Source organism: Schistocerca nitens, chromosome 3, assembly GCF_023898315.1.
Source record: "Schistocerca nitens isolate TAMUIC-IGC-003100 chromosome 3, iqSchNite1.1, whole genome shotgun sequence".
NCBI classification, from domain to species: domain Eukaryota; kingdom Metazoa; phylum Arthropoda; class Insecta; order Orthoptera; family Acrididae; genus Schistocerca; species Schistocerca nitens.
In genome coordinates, this window is record NC_064616.1 from 452,753,282 (window position 1) to 452,769,765 (window position 16,484).

The window sequence follows — 16,484 nt, forward strand, 5'->3', positions numbered from 1 at the left end:
TAAGATTGCACAGGTTGCACCTGTGATATTTCGGTATGTCTTATGTTCCATCCTTCAAGAGTTTCAGGGGACTACCGTCTTCTACACTGTAGGTTCTAAAATGATAGATAAGACAGGATACTCTTTCATGTCTCCTACTGGCATGGAACACCATTTACTGCCAGGATCATATAGTATGTTCACAGCAGAGCTGCCAGCCTTTAACAGGGCCCTCCATTTTATTACTCAGGCCTCCCTCCACAGTGTTTCAATATGATCCAACTCGGTGAGCAGCTTGCAGGTATAGGTAGACTAATGCTACTCTCATCACGCTTTGGTCACTGCTGTCCATGACCAACTCCTCTGCCCTTGGCTGTGCTGCCTGCTCAGTTGTCTTTCTCTGGGTCCCAAGTCACGTGGGTATCCCAGGGAATGAACTGGCTGACCATTTAGCTGAAGAGGCAGATACTTAACCCTTTCCTTTTCACGATTCCAGGTGCAGATATGCAGCAGATCCATATCAGATCTCTCTTTGTCCAAAAGTGGAATGACACCTGGTGCAGTACTGCAGTTTGATTCTCTTCCTTCCACTCCTTTGGAAGAAGTCCACTGTCTTATGCTGTCACATATTGGTCACACCAGGCTCACATACTGTTTCCTCTTCCATAACAAGCACCCCCACAATGTGACTGTGGAGCCAGACTGATGATGTCCCATATATTGGTGGAATGCACCCTTCTTTTGGCCCTTTGTACAAAGTATAGCCTTCCAGATTCCTTGTCTTTAGTATTAGCAGACGAATCATGGATGGTTCAACTGGTCCTCAGTTTCCTACGTGAAAGAGGTTTTTATTTTCAGATATAAGATTTTGCTTTACTTGTGAAGTGGGGGAAGGGTGGTTGTGGTTTGGCCTCTGTTAGTGTTTACCCTGGGACCCATCATCACTCCCCTGTGCAAAGATTGTTCTTTTATCCCTCTGTTTTTACAGTCTGTAGATTTGGCCTACTCTTTTATGCCTTCTACTGTGTGTGTTTTAACTTCCTCACTTTATAGTTTCACCTCACTGATTGGATCTGTCCACTTGTGGATCCTCTCTCTTTGGCAAGTAACTTTTGAATTGTGGAACTGATGACATTGCCAGTAAGTCCCATGACACCCCCCCCCCCTCCCTCCCTCCCCTACACCAGTCAATCAATCAGTTAACATAGTGGTTTTATTATCCACACCATATTCATAAAGTATATTAAATAAGGTGATGTGGTTGATAATTGTAGGCTCCTTTTAAGTCTGTGAAAGTGACAACTTTGCAGTTTGTATATCGATGTTGCACATTTGTTCTGCACACGATTGGCCTGGTCAGAAGCATGCCTCATGTTGACCTGAGAGACCTTTGTAGGCAATTGATAGAAATGTAATATCTTGGTAATTGTTTTTTGGATCTGTCTTATCCCTCTTTTTATGTAATTGGTGATCAAAGAATTTTTCCAGTCTGGAGCATTTCTGTCATTATACATTCTTCCCCTGTGCTGTGTTGTTTTTGAGGTGTTAAATCATGTTTTGTATTTCCAATTGTGTAGGTTGAATAGATTGTTCATTAGGTGCAGCTAAGCAAAATTGGGGTCTATCTGCAAGTGGTTCAATTCAACAGTTTCTCGAGGTACTGCTTCAGGGTATCACAGCTGACCTGTTCATTCATCTCCTGTTTTCCTTCAGGGTGACTAAAACAGACTGGGTGGCTTGTACTTCATTAGTTCTGCCCTAAATGTCCTTCTAAAAATTTCATGTGTTATTTCTTTTGAAATTATTATTGATTTTGTCTAATCTTTTGAAGTGGTATGCCTTTTTAATATGTCTGATTGTTTTAGATTTTGTATTTCTAAAAAAAAATATACCAATTCTCTGGAGTTTTGTGGCTATGACAAGTCTTCCATGCTCAGATATGGGGCTCTGTCACAGTCTGAGGTCCACTTCTGTGTTTCATTTGGTTGGTTTCAAGTAGTTAATTGCATGTTTGTGTGTTGATCTATAATGATTTTGTGAATTGTTCTGTGCTCTTGTATGTATTGTGTGCCTATATGTAGGAGTAGAAATTGTCAGAACTTTCTTTGTTTGGCATCAGATGGATTTTGATCTGTGAGAGGTGATGATCAAACTCTATAAAACCCTTGCATACCCTCACTGTCATGATTTCTGGAGAGAATTTTCTGGCTGTTACCACATGATCAATTTGATATTCCCCTATGTGGTTTATTCTTATTATTTTGTTACAGCACTTAAATTAATATTGGAAACAATCATAATAATAAAGCATTAAGTGATAACTGTCCAGGATAACTGAAGATGGATTGCCAACGTAAAACTAGTTGAGGAAAGGTACATGCCAGAGTCTAGTTCAGTGGAAGAGTTGGAAGGAAAATAGAAATTTCATATGAAGGACCTAGCTTATGAAACCCATGTTACATAAATTTGTGACTAATGCTGAACAGTTTAGGACCCTTTTGATGTAGGATTAATATAGTAGATAGAAAAGATGCAAATAAGAGCTGTGTGTTTCATCATGGGTTGGTTTAATCAGCATGAGACCATCATGAATATACTTGACAAGTTCCAGTGGCATATACTGTAAGACGGACGTAGTGTGCCACAGAAAGTGTTGCTGTTACAATTCAGAAAAGTACATGTTTCAATGATAGTTAAGCAACATATTACTTCCTCCCCCACGTGATTACATCTAACAAAATAGCCATGATGGGAAAATTGGTGAACCTGGAACTGAAACAGAGACTTGATGACAGTCATTGCCACTCACCATTCATGAATGGAAAATGAAGTGGGGATGTAATGACAGAAAGATATGATGTATCGTCCACAAAACACTGTTACATGCTGTAAGAACAACAAATCTTCATGGAAAAATAGTGTGTGTGTGTGTGTGTGTGTGTGTGTGTGTGTGTGTGTGTGTGTGTGTGTGTGTGTGTTTTGTTCTTATGATTCTAAATTATTTTCTTGTAGCTTTCAGCATTTTTAGGAAACTTAAAGTGGATTTTTGTAAATAAAACTAAATTCACTTCAATTAATCTCTGCTTCATAAGTCATGAAGGGTAGATACTAACTTGAGTTGGGCTATAGGCTGATTTCTTTTCTGAAAAGAGGAAGACTTCTCCAAATCATACTTATTGCTCCAATAAACTTGTACCACTCGTATTTGAAGTACTGCAAGGGATATTCAGTAGTCTTTCTTGTGACACATACTGGTAATATAAAATATGTGGATTATTGGACACATTTCTGCTGTTTTCTGTGTCAACATAATTTGCACTTACAACTACTGTTGTGATTTATATAATGTATCTAATTTTGGAATGCTCAGCAGAGCGAAGTTTCTTTCTGTCCAAAGTAATTGCTTTTCCGCTAACATATGTGTAAGTTCTGGGAAAGAACAATTAAGAGAACTAATCATGAATGCCTAAACAAAATTTTCAGTCTGTTCCTCCAAATAAAACATATTTTACTTTTTATGCAGACAGAAAGCTAACTTTCTTGCATGTGAGTTATTTCCCTTTGGTATATTGCCAAACAATTTGAAACAAGTGGTGAAGACAAAATTTTTCTTCTCTGGGAAACAGACTAAATGTTTCTTTGTAACACCATATTTGTAACAGGTATTTAGTTTTTACAAAATAGTAAGTATTGAACATTAAAATATTTTAGGAAAGTTTTCTCCAGTAATTTTATTAGATTAAAATATTCTTTCAAAAGCAGTTTCCATGCAACTGGTTGGTGTGTTGACAGTGTGTTAGCCAAGACTAGTGTAAGGAGATTCCTTACTGGGAAATGAGTCAGAGAATTAGTTTTGTTTCAGTTGACTGGATATATTGAAACCTGTTATTAACCATTTACAGTTTGTTGAGTTGTGATGTATTGCTTGTTTATTAAGTACAATACACTGGTTACACAGAACACAAGCAAAAAGACTTGAAACTTAAGTCCATGTGTAGTTGACTATGAACTGTAGTTCAGAATCCAGCACGCACAGTAAACCCTGCAAAGATGAAGTCTTTCACAGCAGTCATTATATAAATAGCAGCTTGATCACAAAATCCGAGCATTGATCAGGAACAACATTCAAGTGGTCCTCTGCTACTTGTGTTGTTACCTTTTTTCCTAGTCTGGAAAAGCTGATAGGCACCATGTGATCCTATGTTGTGCCAGGAGGCATGTTCATAGCTTGCAGCACCACTCACATTGTAAACGTGTTGATTTGGTAGTGGTGGCGGGCGGGATGGAGGGTGGGGGGCACACACATGGAACTGCGCAAACCCAATAACATGTATTGATGTTGAATTTGTGGAAATAGCATACTTCATTATGAATAACAGCACTCAAAGCATTGGGGTCTGCCTTATTCATGCATGTAACTGTAAACATAACTGTACTACTTAAGTATAAAAAAATAATTAAAAAAAAAGTTTTCTTCAGTATACTGATTATCAATGTACAGTGCATATATTTTAGAGGTAAGACTTACTAATTGAACACTACTGATATTAAGTAGTGATCAAAATAAATAACTTTCAATAATGCAGTGTTTAAATTATTTTGTTTGTCAGCTGCTACACCATCCGAATGAGCAAATCTGAGATATAAAAATTTACTGTTTTCATATTTAAAAAAATTATTCTTTAAGGCTAGAATTGATAATTTTTGAAAGTTCTTACCTTTAATGAGTAAATGCATTGATGACTGATTTGTGTAATGAAAATCACTAATTGCATTGAGTAAAACTGTTTATATTTTTCCAGGACTGCTTTATTTTGGATACAGTGACATCAGGAATATATGTCTGGATTGGCCGACGTTGTACAAAGGATGAAAAAGTGGAAGCAATGAAAAGAGCTCAGTCATTCTTGACAACAAATAACTATCCTGTGTGGACAAAGGTATGTTCATAAGTTAAAATGAGCTGGTAAATCTGTAGTTAATTATTGCTTCAGAAATTAACATGTCTTCTCTTGTAAAAATAAGTATTAAAAAAGTTTGCTACCTTTCAGTGTACTACCTCTAGACCCTATTTCAATAAATAAAATGCTTCAGGGTATGTGACCACACAGTGATATGAAAAATCTGCAGATGCTTTAGTTGCTAATGTAGGCAGCATGCACCAAAGTGACTAATTATTGCCTCCCTATTTCTGCAGTTGAAAGAGACTGCGCATTAGATGACACAGATGGGGGGGGGGGGGGGGAGGTAGTAAATGCTATTGCTGGGAATAATTGTTAATTTTATTGGTTGTCATTGGCAAATCTGGTGCAAGCTGCCATCATGATGTGCTACAGTTTACGTATTATTAGATAGTTCCTGAGACCTAAGGGTTAGTGAAAGTCTAGGTAAAATGCACACATGGTGTGGTTTGTGTGCCTCGATGGTACAGATGGGTATACCATAGGTGTAGCCTCAATGGAGGGGTGTGTATGGCAACCCGTGGATCCTGAAGAGGGGCAGCAACTTCTCAGTAGTTGCAGGGACAACAGTCTGGATGACTGACTGACATGGTCTTGTAACATTAGTCAACATGGTCTTTCTATGCTGTTTCTGTAAACAGTTGAAATCAAGGGGAAACTACAGCCATTACTTTTTCTCTTAGGGAATGGAGCTGTACTATATGCCTTAATAATGACGTCCTCTTGGGTAAAATATTCTGTAAACAAAATAGTCTGGGCAGGGACTATTCAGGGGGATGTCAGGAAAAACAAAATGGGTGCTTAACAGGTCAGTGTTTGGAATGTTAGATCCTTAAATCGGATAGGTAGATCAGAGAATGTAAAAAGAGAAATGGATAGGTCAAAGTTGAATGTAGTGAGAATTAGTGAAGAGTAATGCCAGAAAGAACAGGACTTGTGGTCAGGTCAGTAATGTGTTGTTAGCACACAACCACAAAGGGGTAATGCAGGATTAGGCCTAATAACACAGTAAGCTACTATGGGAAGCATAGTGAACACACTCTCATATCCATCACAGACACAAATCCAATGCTCACAAAAATAGTTTGTGTTGGCTTGTTCCACAGATGATGAGAGTAAGTATGATGAGATAAACAAAGTCATTCAGGTAGTTAAGGTAGATGAAAATTTGTTATGGGTGACTGGACTTTGATAGTAGGAAAAAGAAGAGAAGGGAAAAAAAGTAGGAAAAAAAGGCAAGGGAAAGAAATGCAAGAGGAAGGTGCCCTATAGAATTTTGCACAGAGTGTGATTTTATCACCAGAAATGCTGTGTTTAAGAATTTTAATGAGGAATAAAAAAAGTCAAGCAGCTGCACAAATTTTATTACATTGACCTGGTTTCAGTACCAACTATACCTTCGCCAGAATTAGTTAGTTACCTATACTTTTTTTTAAAATCATCATAGGAGAATAATGTCAAAAACCTTAAGTAGCACTATAAGTATTAAAAACAGAAAAAAGTACTACTTACAAAGTTTCACATTGCATGGAGAGATAAAACATGAGTTACAGCATGACAGTCAAACAAGTAAAAGTTGCCTTGTAAACCCAACATTAAAACCATGAATATAGCAAGCCACTGGGATTGACATCTGGCAGGTTTGTTGACCGATTTTGCGGCTATGTGGAAACAGCATGGTGTGTGCCACCTATGGGGAAGTGAATAGTGTAGAGCAGCACGAATTAACAAAACAGTATTATTGTAAATGAAAATAGTTAAGACCAAGCCTAATAACAAAAATGTAAAGATGTGTAATAACTGAAATATACAGGGAATGCTGTAAAATGAAACAGCAGTTGTAATTGCTATTTGTAACTGCATAAATTTTAATAAAATTCTCGAGCTTTTAATGGCCATCTCTGCCATCATTGTCAGGAGTAAACCCACTCACTACCAGGGCTGGCACAGTTTTCCACTTCTGTAGCCACGATTGTGGCCTCTGCCACTGAAATGACTCTTGCACAGAAGGTAATTGGGCAGCTTATGGCAGCTCCGGCCCACCGTGGGACTGTGACATCAGGTGGCGTGAGGGGCTGGCACCACATTTGAAGCTGCTATTCCTGCCCCACTAAAAGTGTCAAGCATTCATTGTTGCTTCCTTTCGACATCCAAAGCCTGCCTTCATGCCCTACTAAGTGTGTACCTCTGGCCTCTGTAAACTTGCTGCTGTTCATTCTAATCTCCCCTGTCTCGTTTATAATGGAATCCCAGTATATTTATGCATGAACCAAGACTCGTGTTTTCAAACTGTATTTTCTGTTTCCCCCCCCCCAAGCAACACTCAGCCATGGTCGACTACTGAAGCTCCCTTGTTTAGTGTGTCGCTTATACTCAGTACAACACTATTCAACTGTGCAAATTGTTTGACCTATATAGATGCTACTGCATTTGCAAGGGATACCATACACACTGGGCACACGCAAAGCCATGTCACAGGGTGTAGCATATCTCATGTCCTGTTGGCGAGCTGGAACACTGGTCTCAGTCCCCCCTGCGGGTCCAGGGTAAGAATAGGCCCGAGGTATTCCTGCCTGTCGTAAGAGGCGACTAAAAGGAGTCCCTCCCCCTCACGGGGGTAGTTAGCGCCTGCGTCCGGAGACGGACGGTTCCACGACCTCTATTTGCGGTCATTTTGCTTTTTCACTTCTCGTTTCTTCCTACCTTTGGTTGGTTCCTTTCATTGCTCTTTTCCACCTCACTGTCTTCCTTACTCTTTCCCCTGCATAATCTCCTTGCCTTCCCATTGCCTTCTTCTCCTTGTCTTCTCATTGCCTTCTCCTTGCCTTCTCTGGTCTCCGCCTCGGCGTTTGAGACACTGTCCTCTCTTTCTCTCTCTCTCTCTCTCTCTCTCTCTCTCTCTCTCTCTCTCTCTCTCTCTCCCCCTCTCTCTCTCTCTCCCCCTCTCTCTCTCTCTCTCTCCCTCCTTTTCCCTCTTCTTCCTTCCTCCCTGTGCGCGCCTGAAGGCCGACCCACGCGTTCGCACGCGTAGCCGGTGATGGGGTAACGCGTAATTCCCCGCCCTGGGTAGACATGTAAGGCACGCGCGTACCCCCTGGTAAAGGCCAGGCCCGGGGAGGGGTGATTGCCTGAGCTGATACCTTCTGACCATGCCGATTGGTCCCTCCGTCTGTTTCTCGGGAGGTGTGACCTGAGGTGTAAACATTCACCTAAGGCGGGAGTGCCCTCTGAGAGGGTCCCCACAAGGAAGGAGCGCGCCATCGGAGACGCTGGCAATCATGGGGGATTCCTCCGCAATGGATTTCAATCCATCTCTCTCGACTTCTGCCCAAAAACGGAAATGTGACCAGTGACAAAAGTACTACCGCCTGCCCCACAGTTCCTCGTCGTTTCTCGATCTGAGGACGGAAAGGATTTTTCCTCTGTCAACCCTTTCGTTATCCAGAAGGGCGTCGATGCCATAGCCGGATCTGTCAAATCTTGTACCAGGTTGCGTAACGGTACCTTATTACTCGAAACTGAGAGCGCCTTTCAGGCACAAAAACTGCTTCGGGCCACACTCGTGTACACATTCCCTGTCCGGGTGGAGGCTCACCGAACTTTGAACTCGTCTCGTGGTGTGGTCTATACTAGATCCCTCGACGGCTTGACTGACGAGGAGATTCAATCTTTCCTCGCTGAGCAGGGCGTGACGGCTGTCCACAGGGTCATGAAAAAGGTCAACAATGACCTTGTACCGACCCGGACACTTTTCTTGACCTTCGATAGTGTTCAGCTGCCATCGCGCATCAAGGCGGGCTACGAGGTTATTTCTGTTCGCCCCTATGTCCCGACACCTACGCGCTGCTACCAGTGTCAGCGTTTCAATCACACTCGCCAGTCTTGTTCCAATGCGGCTAAATGTGTCACTTGTGGCAGGGATGCCCATGAGGGTGACTGTCCACCTCCGTCTCCTCGTTGTGTGAACTGTCAGGGTGACCATGCCGCATCCTCCCGCGACTGTCCTGTCTATAAAGCAGAACGCTGTATCCAAGAAATTCGGGTCAAAGAGAAAGTGTCCACCTCGGCTGCTCGCAAGCTATTGGCTAGTAGGAAGCCCACGCTGCTCCCAGCGGGGAAATACAGCACTGTCCTCGCCTCTCCTCGGACTACCCGGGAGGTAGCAACCCAGACATGCGATCTGACCTTCAGCACCACGGTCGTCCGTTCGGCCAGTGCTAAGGTCGCGCGGTCGACGTCTCCTCTTCCTCCCAGCACCCCACAGACACCAGCCCCTTCATCAGCTTCTGCTAAGACGAAGACCCAGAAGTCAGATGCACGGGCCTTCAAGAAGGAACCGTCCCGTGCAGACTTCCTACGTACCTCGACCTCCCAGCCTTCGACCGGTACTTCCACCAAACGACCTTCCAAGAAGGCTAATAGGAAGCACAGTTCTCCTTCTCCGCCACGGCGCATTTCTTCTCCTGCGCCACCCAGCGGTTGCCGCCCCAGGCCGTCATCCGTTTCGCCTGGCCGCACCGCTGGTAGCCGAACATCTGGCCGTTCACCGGCGGAGGAAGCTCCCCCTCCCGGCCATCTTCCCAAGATGGCCGATGAACCTATAGACCCAATGGACGCTGACTGTCCGCCTACTGATAGCGGCGGCAGTGCTCGCTCGAAGCCAGGCCCTCAGCGGCCTTCGAGGTGACCCCTTCTTTCATCTTCCCTTTTTTTTTTTTCTTACGATGGCACTTATTCACTGGAATATTCGCAGCATTTGCTCCAACCGAGAGGACTTGAAGTTGCTGCTCCGCTTGCACCGTCCGCTCGTCGTAGCCCTCCAGGAAACGAAGCTACGCCCATGCGATCAAATTGCCTTGGCACACTACACCTCTGTGCGTTTTGACCTACCCCTTGTGGTAGGTATCCCAGCTCATGGAGGGGTTATGTTGCTGGTCCGGGATGATATTTACTACGATCCCATCACGTTGCACACCGGCCTGCAGGCAGTTGCCATCCGCATTACTCTCCCCACTTTTACATTTTACATTTGTACCGTTTACACTCCATCGTCGTCTGCCGTTACCAGGGCAGACATGATGCAACTTATTGCTCAGCTACCTGCAATGTTTTTGTTAACTGGAGACTTCAATGCCCACCATCCCCTTCGGGGCTCTCCAGCATCCTGCCCGAGGGGCTCCCTGTTAGCAGACCTTTTCAACCAGCTCAATCTTGTCTGCCTCAATACTGGCGCCCCTACTTTTCTTTCGGACACATCTCACACCTATTCCCATTTAGATCTCTCTATATGTACTCCCCAACTTGCACGCCAGTTCGAGTGGTATGCACTTTCTGATACATATTCGAGCGACCACTTCCCGTGTGTTATCCATCTCCTGCAGCATACCCCCTCTCCGTGCTCATCTAGTTGGAACATCTCCAAAGCAGACTGGGGGCTCTTCTCTTCCAGGGCAACCTTTCAGGATCAAACATTCCCAAGCTGCGATAGTCAGGTCGCACACCTCACGGAAGTCATTCTCACTGCTGCTGAATATTCCATCCCTCACCCTACTTCTTCTCCACGTCGTGTACCGGTCCCCTGGTGGACCGCAGCATGTAGAGACGCTTTACGTGCTCGTCGACGTGCTTTACGCACCTTTAAACGCAACCCTACAGTGGCGAATTGTATCAATTATAAACGATTACGTGCACAGTGTCGTCGTATTATTAAAGAAAGCAAGAAAGCCAGCTGGGCTGCTTTCACAAGCACCTTCAACAGTTTTACTCCTTCTTCTGTTGTCTGGGGTAGCCTGCGCCGGCTATCTGGCACTAAGGTCCACTCACCAGTTTCTGGCTTGACGGTCGCGAATGACGTCCTTGTGGCCCCTGAGGCTGTCTCCAATGCCTTCGGCCGCTTTTTCGCAGAGGTTTCGAGCTCCGCTCATTACCACCCTGCCTTCCTCCCCCGCAAACAGGCAGAGGAGGCTAGGCCACCTAACTTCCGCTCCTCGAATCGTGAAAGTTATAATGCCCCATTCACCATGCGGGAACTCGAAAACGCACTTGGCCGATCACGGTCCTCCGCTCCAGGGCCTGATTCTATTCATATTCAGATGCTGAAGAACCTTTCTCCTGTGGGTAAAGGTTTTCTTCTTCGTACTTACAATCGCATCTGGATTGAGGGACATGTTCCCGCATGCTGGCGCGAGTCTATTGTTGTCCCGATTCCTAAGCCGGGGAAGGACAAGCACTTGCCTTCCAGTTTTCGACCCATCTCGCTTACCAACTGTGTCTGTAAAGTGATGGAGCGAATGGTTAACTCTCGATTGGTTTGGCTGCTCGAGTCTCGACGCCTCCTTACCAATGTGCAATGTGGATTTCGTAGGCGCTGGTCTGCTGTTGACCATCTGGTTACCTTGTCGACCTTCATTATGAATAACTTCTTGCGGAAGCACCCGACCGCGGCTGTGTTCTTTGATTTGGAGAAGGCTTACGACACCTGTTGGAGGGCGGGCATTCTCCGCACCATGCATACATGGGGCCTTCGCGGTCGCCTCCCTCTTTTTATTCGTTCCTTTTTAATGGATCTACAGTTCAGGGTACGTGTGGGTTCTGTCCTGTCAGACACCTTTCGCCAGGAGAATGGGATGCCACAGGGCTCAGTTTTGAGCGTCGCTCTCTTCGCCATAGCGATCAATCCAATAATGGATTGCCTCCCAGCTGATGTATCAGGCTCCCTTTTCGTGGACGATTTTACCATCTATTGCAGCGCGCAGCGTACGTGTTTCCTGGAGCGCTGTCTTCAGTGTTCTCTTGACCGTCTTTACTCCTGGAGTGTCGCCAATGGCTTCCGTTTTTCTGCCGAGAAGACGGTCTGTATTAACTTCTGGCGCTACAAAGAGTTTCTCCCACCGTCCTTACGACTCGGTCCCGTTGCTCTCCCATTCGTGGAGACAACAAAATTTTTAGGTCTTACATTTGACAGGAAACTTAGTTGGTCTCCACATGTGTCTTATTTGGCTGCCCGTTGTACCCGTTCTCTCAATGTCCTCCGTGTTCTCAGTGGTATGTCGTGGGGAGCGGATCGAACCGTCCTACTTCGCCTATATTGGTCGATCGTCCGCTCCAAGCTGGATTATGGGAGCTTCGTATTCTCCTCTGCACGGCCATCCATCTTACGCCGCCTCAACTCCATCCAACATCGGGATTTACGACTTGCGATCGGAGCGTTTTATACTAGTCCCGTCGAGAGTCTTCATGCTGACGCTGGTGAGTTGCCACTCACCTACCGGCGCGATATACTGCTTTGTCGGTATGCCTGTCGGCTACTGGCAATGCCCGACCACCCGTCTTATCGTTCCTTTTTTGATGACTCTCTCGACAGTCAATACGGGTTGTATGTCTCCGCCCTGCTACCCCCTGGAGTTCGCTTTCGTCGCCTCCTTCAACACCTTAATTTTTCACTCCCTGCCACCTTTCGAGTGGGCGAGAGCCACACGCCACCTTGGCTCCAGGCTCAGGTTCGCGTCCACCTTGACCTCTGCTCGCTCCCGAAGGAGGTTACTCCCGGTTCAGTCTACCACTCCCGTTTTGTCGAACTTCGTTCGAAGTTCATTAATGTGACCTTCATTTATACAGATGGCTCTAAGACCAATGACGGGGTCGGGTGTTCTTTTATTGTCTGGGCACAAAGTTTCCAATATCGGCTCCATGGCCATTGTTCGGTCTTCACAGCTGAGCTCTTTGCTCTCTACCAGGCTGTTCTTTACATCTGTGCCACAGACATTCTGGATATATCATCTGCTCCGATTCCCTGAGCGCTATCCAGAGCCTCAGTGATCCGTACCCGGTTCACCCTTTCGTGCACCGGATCCAACGCTCTCTTCAGCAGCTGGTGGACGTCGGTTCTCCGGTTAGCTTTATGTGGGTTCCTGGCCATGTCGGTATCCCTGGGAACGAAGCTGCAGATGCCGCGGCCAAGGCTGCGGTCCTCCAGCCTCGGACAGCTTCTTGTTGTGTCCCTTCGTCAGATTGTAGCAGGGTAATTTGTCGGCGCATTGTATCGCTGTGGCATGCCGATTGGGCTGCACTTCCAGACAACAAGCTTCGGGCCTTGAAACCTCTTCCCGTGGCTTGGACGTCCTCCTCACGCCCTTCTCAGCGGGAGGAGGTAGTTTTGGCCCGGTTGCGAATTGGCCACTGCCGGTTCAGCCATCGCCATCTGCTGCCGGGTGCGCCGGCGCCGTTCTGCCCATGTGGGTAATTGCTGACGGTCCGCCAGATTTTAACGTCGTGTCCGGATTTTAACACCCTACGTCTCGATCTTGGCCTGCCATGTACTGTAGAAGCCATTTTAGCGGATGACCCACGAGCAGCTGCTCGCGTTCTTCATTTTATCAATTTGACAACCCTCTCAAAGGACATTTGATTATGCTGTTTTCTTTTTTAATCCTATGCCTGTCAGTATGTCTTTCATTGTGTTTTCCGTTTCGTTGCTGTTTTAAACTTGTGACTCGCGGTGCATTCCTACAGTAGTCTGGGCGCTAATGACCGTTGACGTTGTGCGCCACAAAAAAAAAAAAACTGGTCTCAGTCCATGTCACTGTAACACACAAGTTAGCTTGTCGCATGTTGTCCCACAGTCGCGAATTTCTTCATGGAGCAGTTTGAGGAGCAGGCTCTGAACTCGCTGGCATTGCTTCTGTCTTGCTTCCTGAGATACAATGATGACACCTTCCTGATATGGGTTCATGGTGAAAATACACTGCAGCAGTTCATAGATCACATGAATGGTGTCCATCTCAACATTAAATTTACCATTGAGATGGAGAAGGATGGCAAGCTACAATTCTTGGCTGTTTTTAGTTTAGCAGATGGCAGGAGGCCGCCTTAGTCACTCACTGTACAGGAAACCAATGCACACTGATCGATACTTGAACAGCAATAGGTTTTAACCACCCTGTACACAAGAAAGTGGTCATGTACAAGTTAATACACAGAGCAAAAGTTCTCTGATGACCACCCAAAGTCTGAATTGCAGCATTTGAGGTACGTGTTCAGAGAAAATGGTTTATACTGAGTGCAAGCGACTGGTTGAGCAAAGGAAGTGTGACAAGTTCGCCATAGCTGAGCATTGCTTGGAAAACAGACACAAAATACAGAGTCTTGGCTCGTGTATCAACATACTGGGATTGCATTATAAAAGAGGCAGCAGAGATCAGAGTGAACAGCAACAATTTTAACAGAGGCAAGGGGTACACACTTAGAAGGACATGGGGACGGGCTTTGGATGTTGAAAGGAAGTAATGATGAATGTCTGACACTGGTAGTGGGGTGGGAGTGGCAGTTCCAAATGTGGCGCCAGCCCTTCGTGCTACATGACTTCACTTGATCCTGGGGCAGGGCAGAGTTACCATAAGCTGCCCAATCAGCTTCTGTCTACGCGTCATTTTGGCCCTCTTATTGGTGTCAGAGGCCGTAGTCACAGCTATATAAGTTAAAACGCTGCCAGCCTTGGCATAAAGTGGTTTTACTCCTGATGAACATGCCAGAGATGACCAATGAAAGCTCAAGAATTTTATTTGAATTGACGCAGCTTGAAAACGGAAGATTTTATTCGGACATGCTGCCTAGAAAGACTTGAACACTGTCCTGTGCTGATGGTGTTAAAGTGCTTAAAATGAACAGAATTAACATAATAGGTATAAAAGCTATGGAATACAATAAAAACTATTAGGAGGTGGAAAACATTGTTTGAGAACTGTGTGTAAAGACCTCCAGCGAAAGAATGACACACAGTTGTGAATAGTGGTTTAATGCCATTAAAGAAATATTTATTTCGCAGTGGTAGCTCTTCACTGAGAATGAGACAATCATTGTCAGACATGTGCATAAAAATTTCCAGTTCAAGAATATCAAGCCTGTAGCCTTTCTTTCCTTCATGGAGGATAGTAACTAAACACTCAATTCAGTTTGTGGCCTATTATTAGCAGATTATTTGCAAAGTATGAACTCTGCATATTATTACTCTTTCTTCATAATAAATGCACTTTATATCTGATAACTGATGGCTCTTCCAGTGTGTACTACATAATAGATTGACCAAGTGTCACGGGTGATTTTTATTAACCCTTGAATTATGCAAAGAAGTTATTCTACAATCTGTTTTTAGTGGAAAAGGCAACTTTGCATCCACATCTTGAGTCTAGCAGATGACAAATTCAGTAGGAAAGGTCACAAAGTATGGAGCTGAGAGAATTTTTTTGCTTTTGTCACTGTCAGTATTAGCAATATTGCTTAAAGTAGTGACTCAGCTGTTAGTTTTTACTTTGAAAATATTATCAACAAAGGAAGTCTCATAACCATTGTTAACTGTTATAGTGTTTATTAAATTTATTTCAACTTAGTTTTTTGGGTTATAAAGGCACTGAAAGATTTCTAGGAAAGGCTTTGTTATGAGATTGGGGATGTGCAGAACTGACAGGAAAATTTTAGCCTATCCTGGTTCTTTTGAAAAATGACAAAAGAGATGTTAATTTTATAGTTAGTGAGGTCTAACTAAGTAAGCTGACGATTCTCATTTTGTAGTTAACAGGTGAAGTTAAGTTTTTCATAAAGTTCATTAAAAATCTTAAATGCATGATAAATTCAGCTATTAGGTCCACTGCAGATAATCAGAATGTCATGTACATACCTAGAATATGATTGAATACCCAGATTTGCAGCTGAATAATTTTTTAAAAATTTTCCCTGCTGTGCATTAATGATTTTGTGTGCTAGAATGCTGCTAATGGGTTGCCCATTGTAAGGCTGTCAGCTTGTTGGTAAATTTTCCCATTAAATTCAAAGTAGTTGTGTTTCACTATTTCAAACAAGTTAATGAGATCAGTGCAGTAGTGGAAATCAGTATAAAGGCATGGATATCTGTAACAAAATTAACATTATCTGATAAAATAATTGTGAACAGTGTATATGGAATAGTATGAGAACGAGTATACTGACAAATGCAGTCATATGGTATCACATATGATGTCAGCAGTATGGTATATAACAGGACATAGTTTCAGGTGGTAGAATGTGGAGCTCGGTATAAAGGCAGTTGGCCCTGTGCATACGTGCCTTTACTGAAGATGGGAAATGGGCATCACTAGTGCCAGAGCATGTTGTTTACATAAAACAAAATTGTTACAATGACTGACAAAAAAAAGTTTTCATGTAATGAAGAATCAAATGACACTCTAATCAACAAATCTCCAAGAAACTGAACTGTTAAATTGCAGTGACTTATAATTCAGTTACTTTGGGCACACAATATGGGCAGAATGGAAAATGTGGACAAAGGAGAAAATTATCTGAGACATCAAAACCCTTACTTTTGTGAAAATAGAGGGTGACAGACATTTATTCTTCTCAACTTGTTGGTGATTTATGGTTACCAGTAACTGCCAGACATGTACAGCAAATTTTGTGAAACAAACATCGTACATTCAAGAAACAACTGCAGAAAATTGCTCTAACACCCAAACATAAACAGACTAGATTGGAGTTTTCAGAATTTAGTAGGTC

The 16,484-nt window shown here is 43.9% G+C and overlaps 1 protein-coding gene across 2 annotated transcripts in view; it reads left to right on the top strand.

Annotated features, from left to right (window-relative positions):
• The window catches only part of LOC126248379 (gelsolin, cytoplasmic), a 315,183-nt gene that overhangs the window by 256,248 nt on the left and 42,451 nt on the right, over positions 1–16,484 (top strand). For both annotated transcript variants that reach the window (XM_049949318.1, XM_049949317.1), the window contains exon 9: positions 4,782–4,919. In XM_049949318.1, the coding sequence (XP_049805275.1) occupies positions 4,782–4,919 (138 nt within the window). The remainder of the gene's footprint in view (positions 1–4,781; positions 4,920–16,484) is intronic.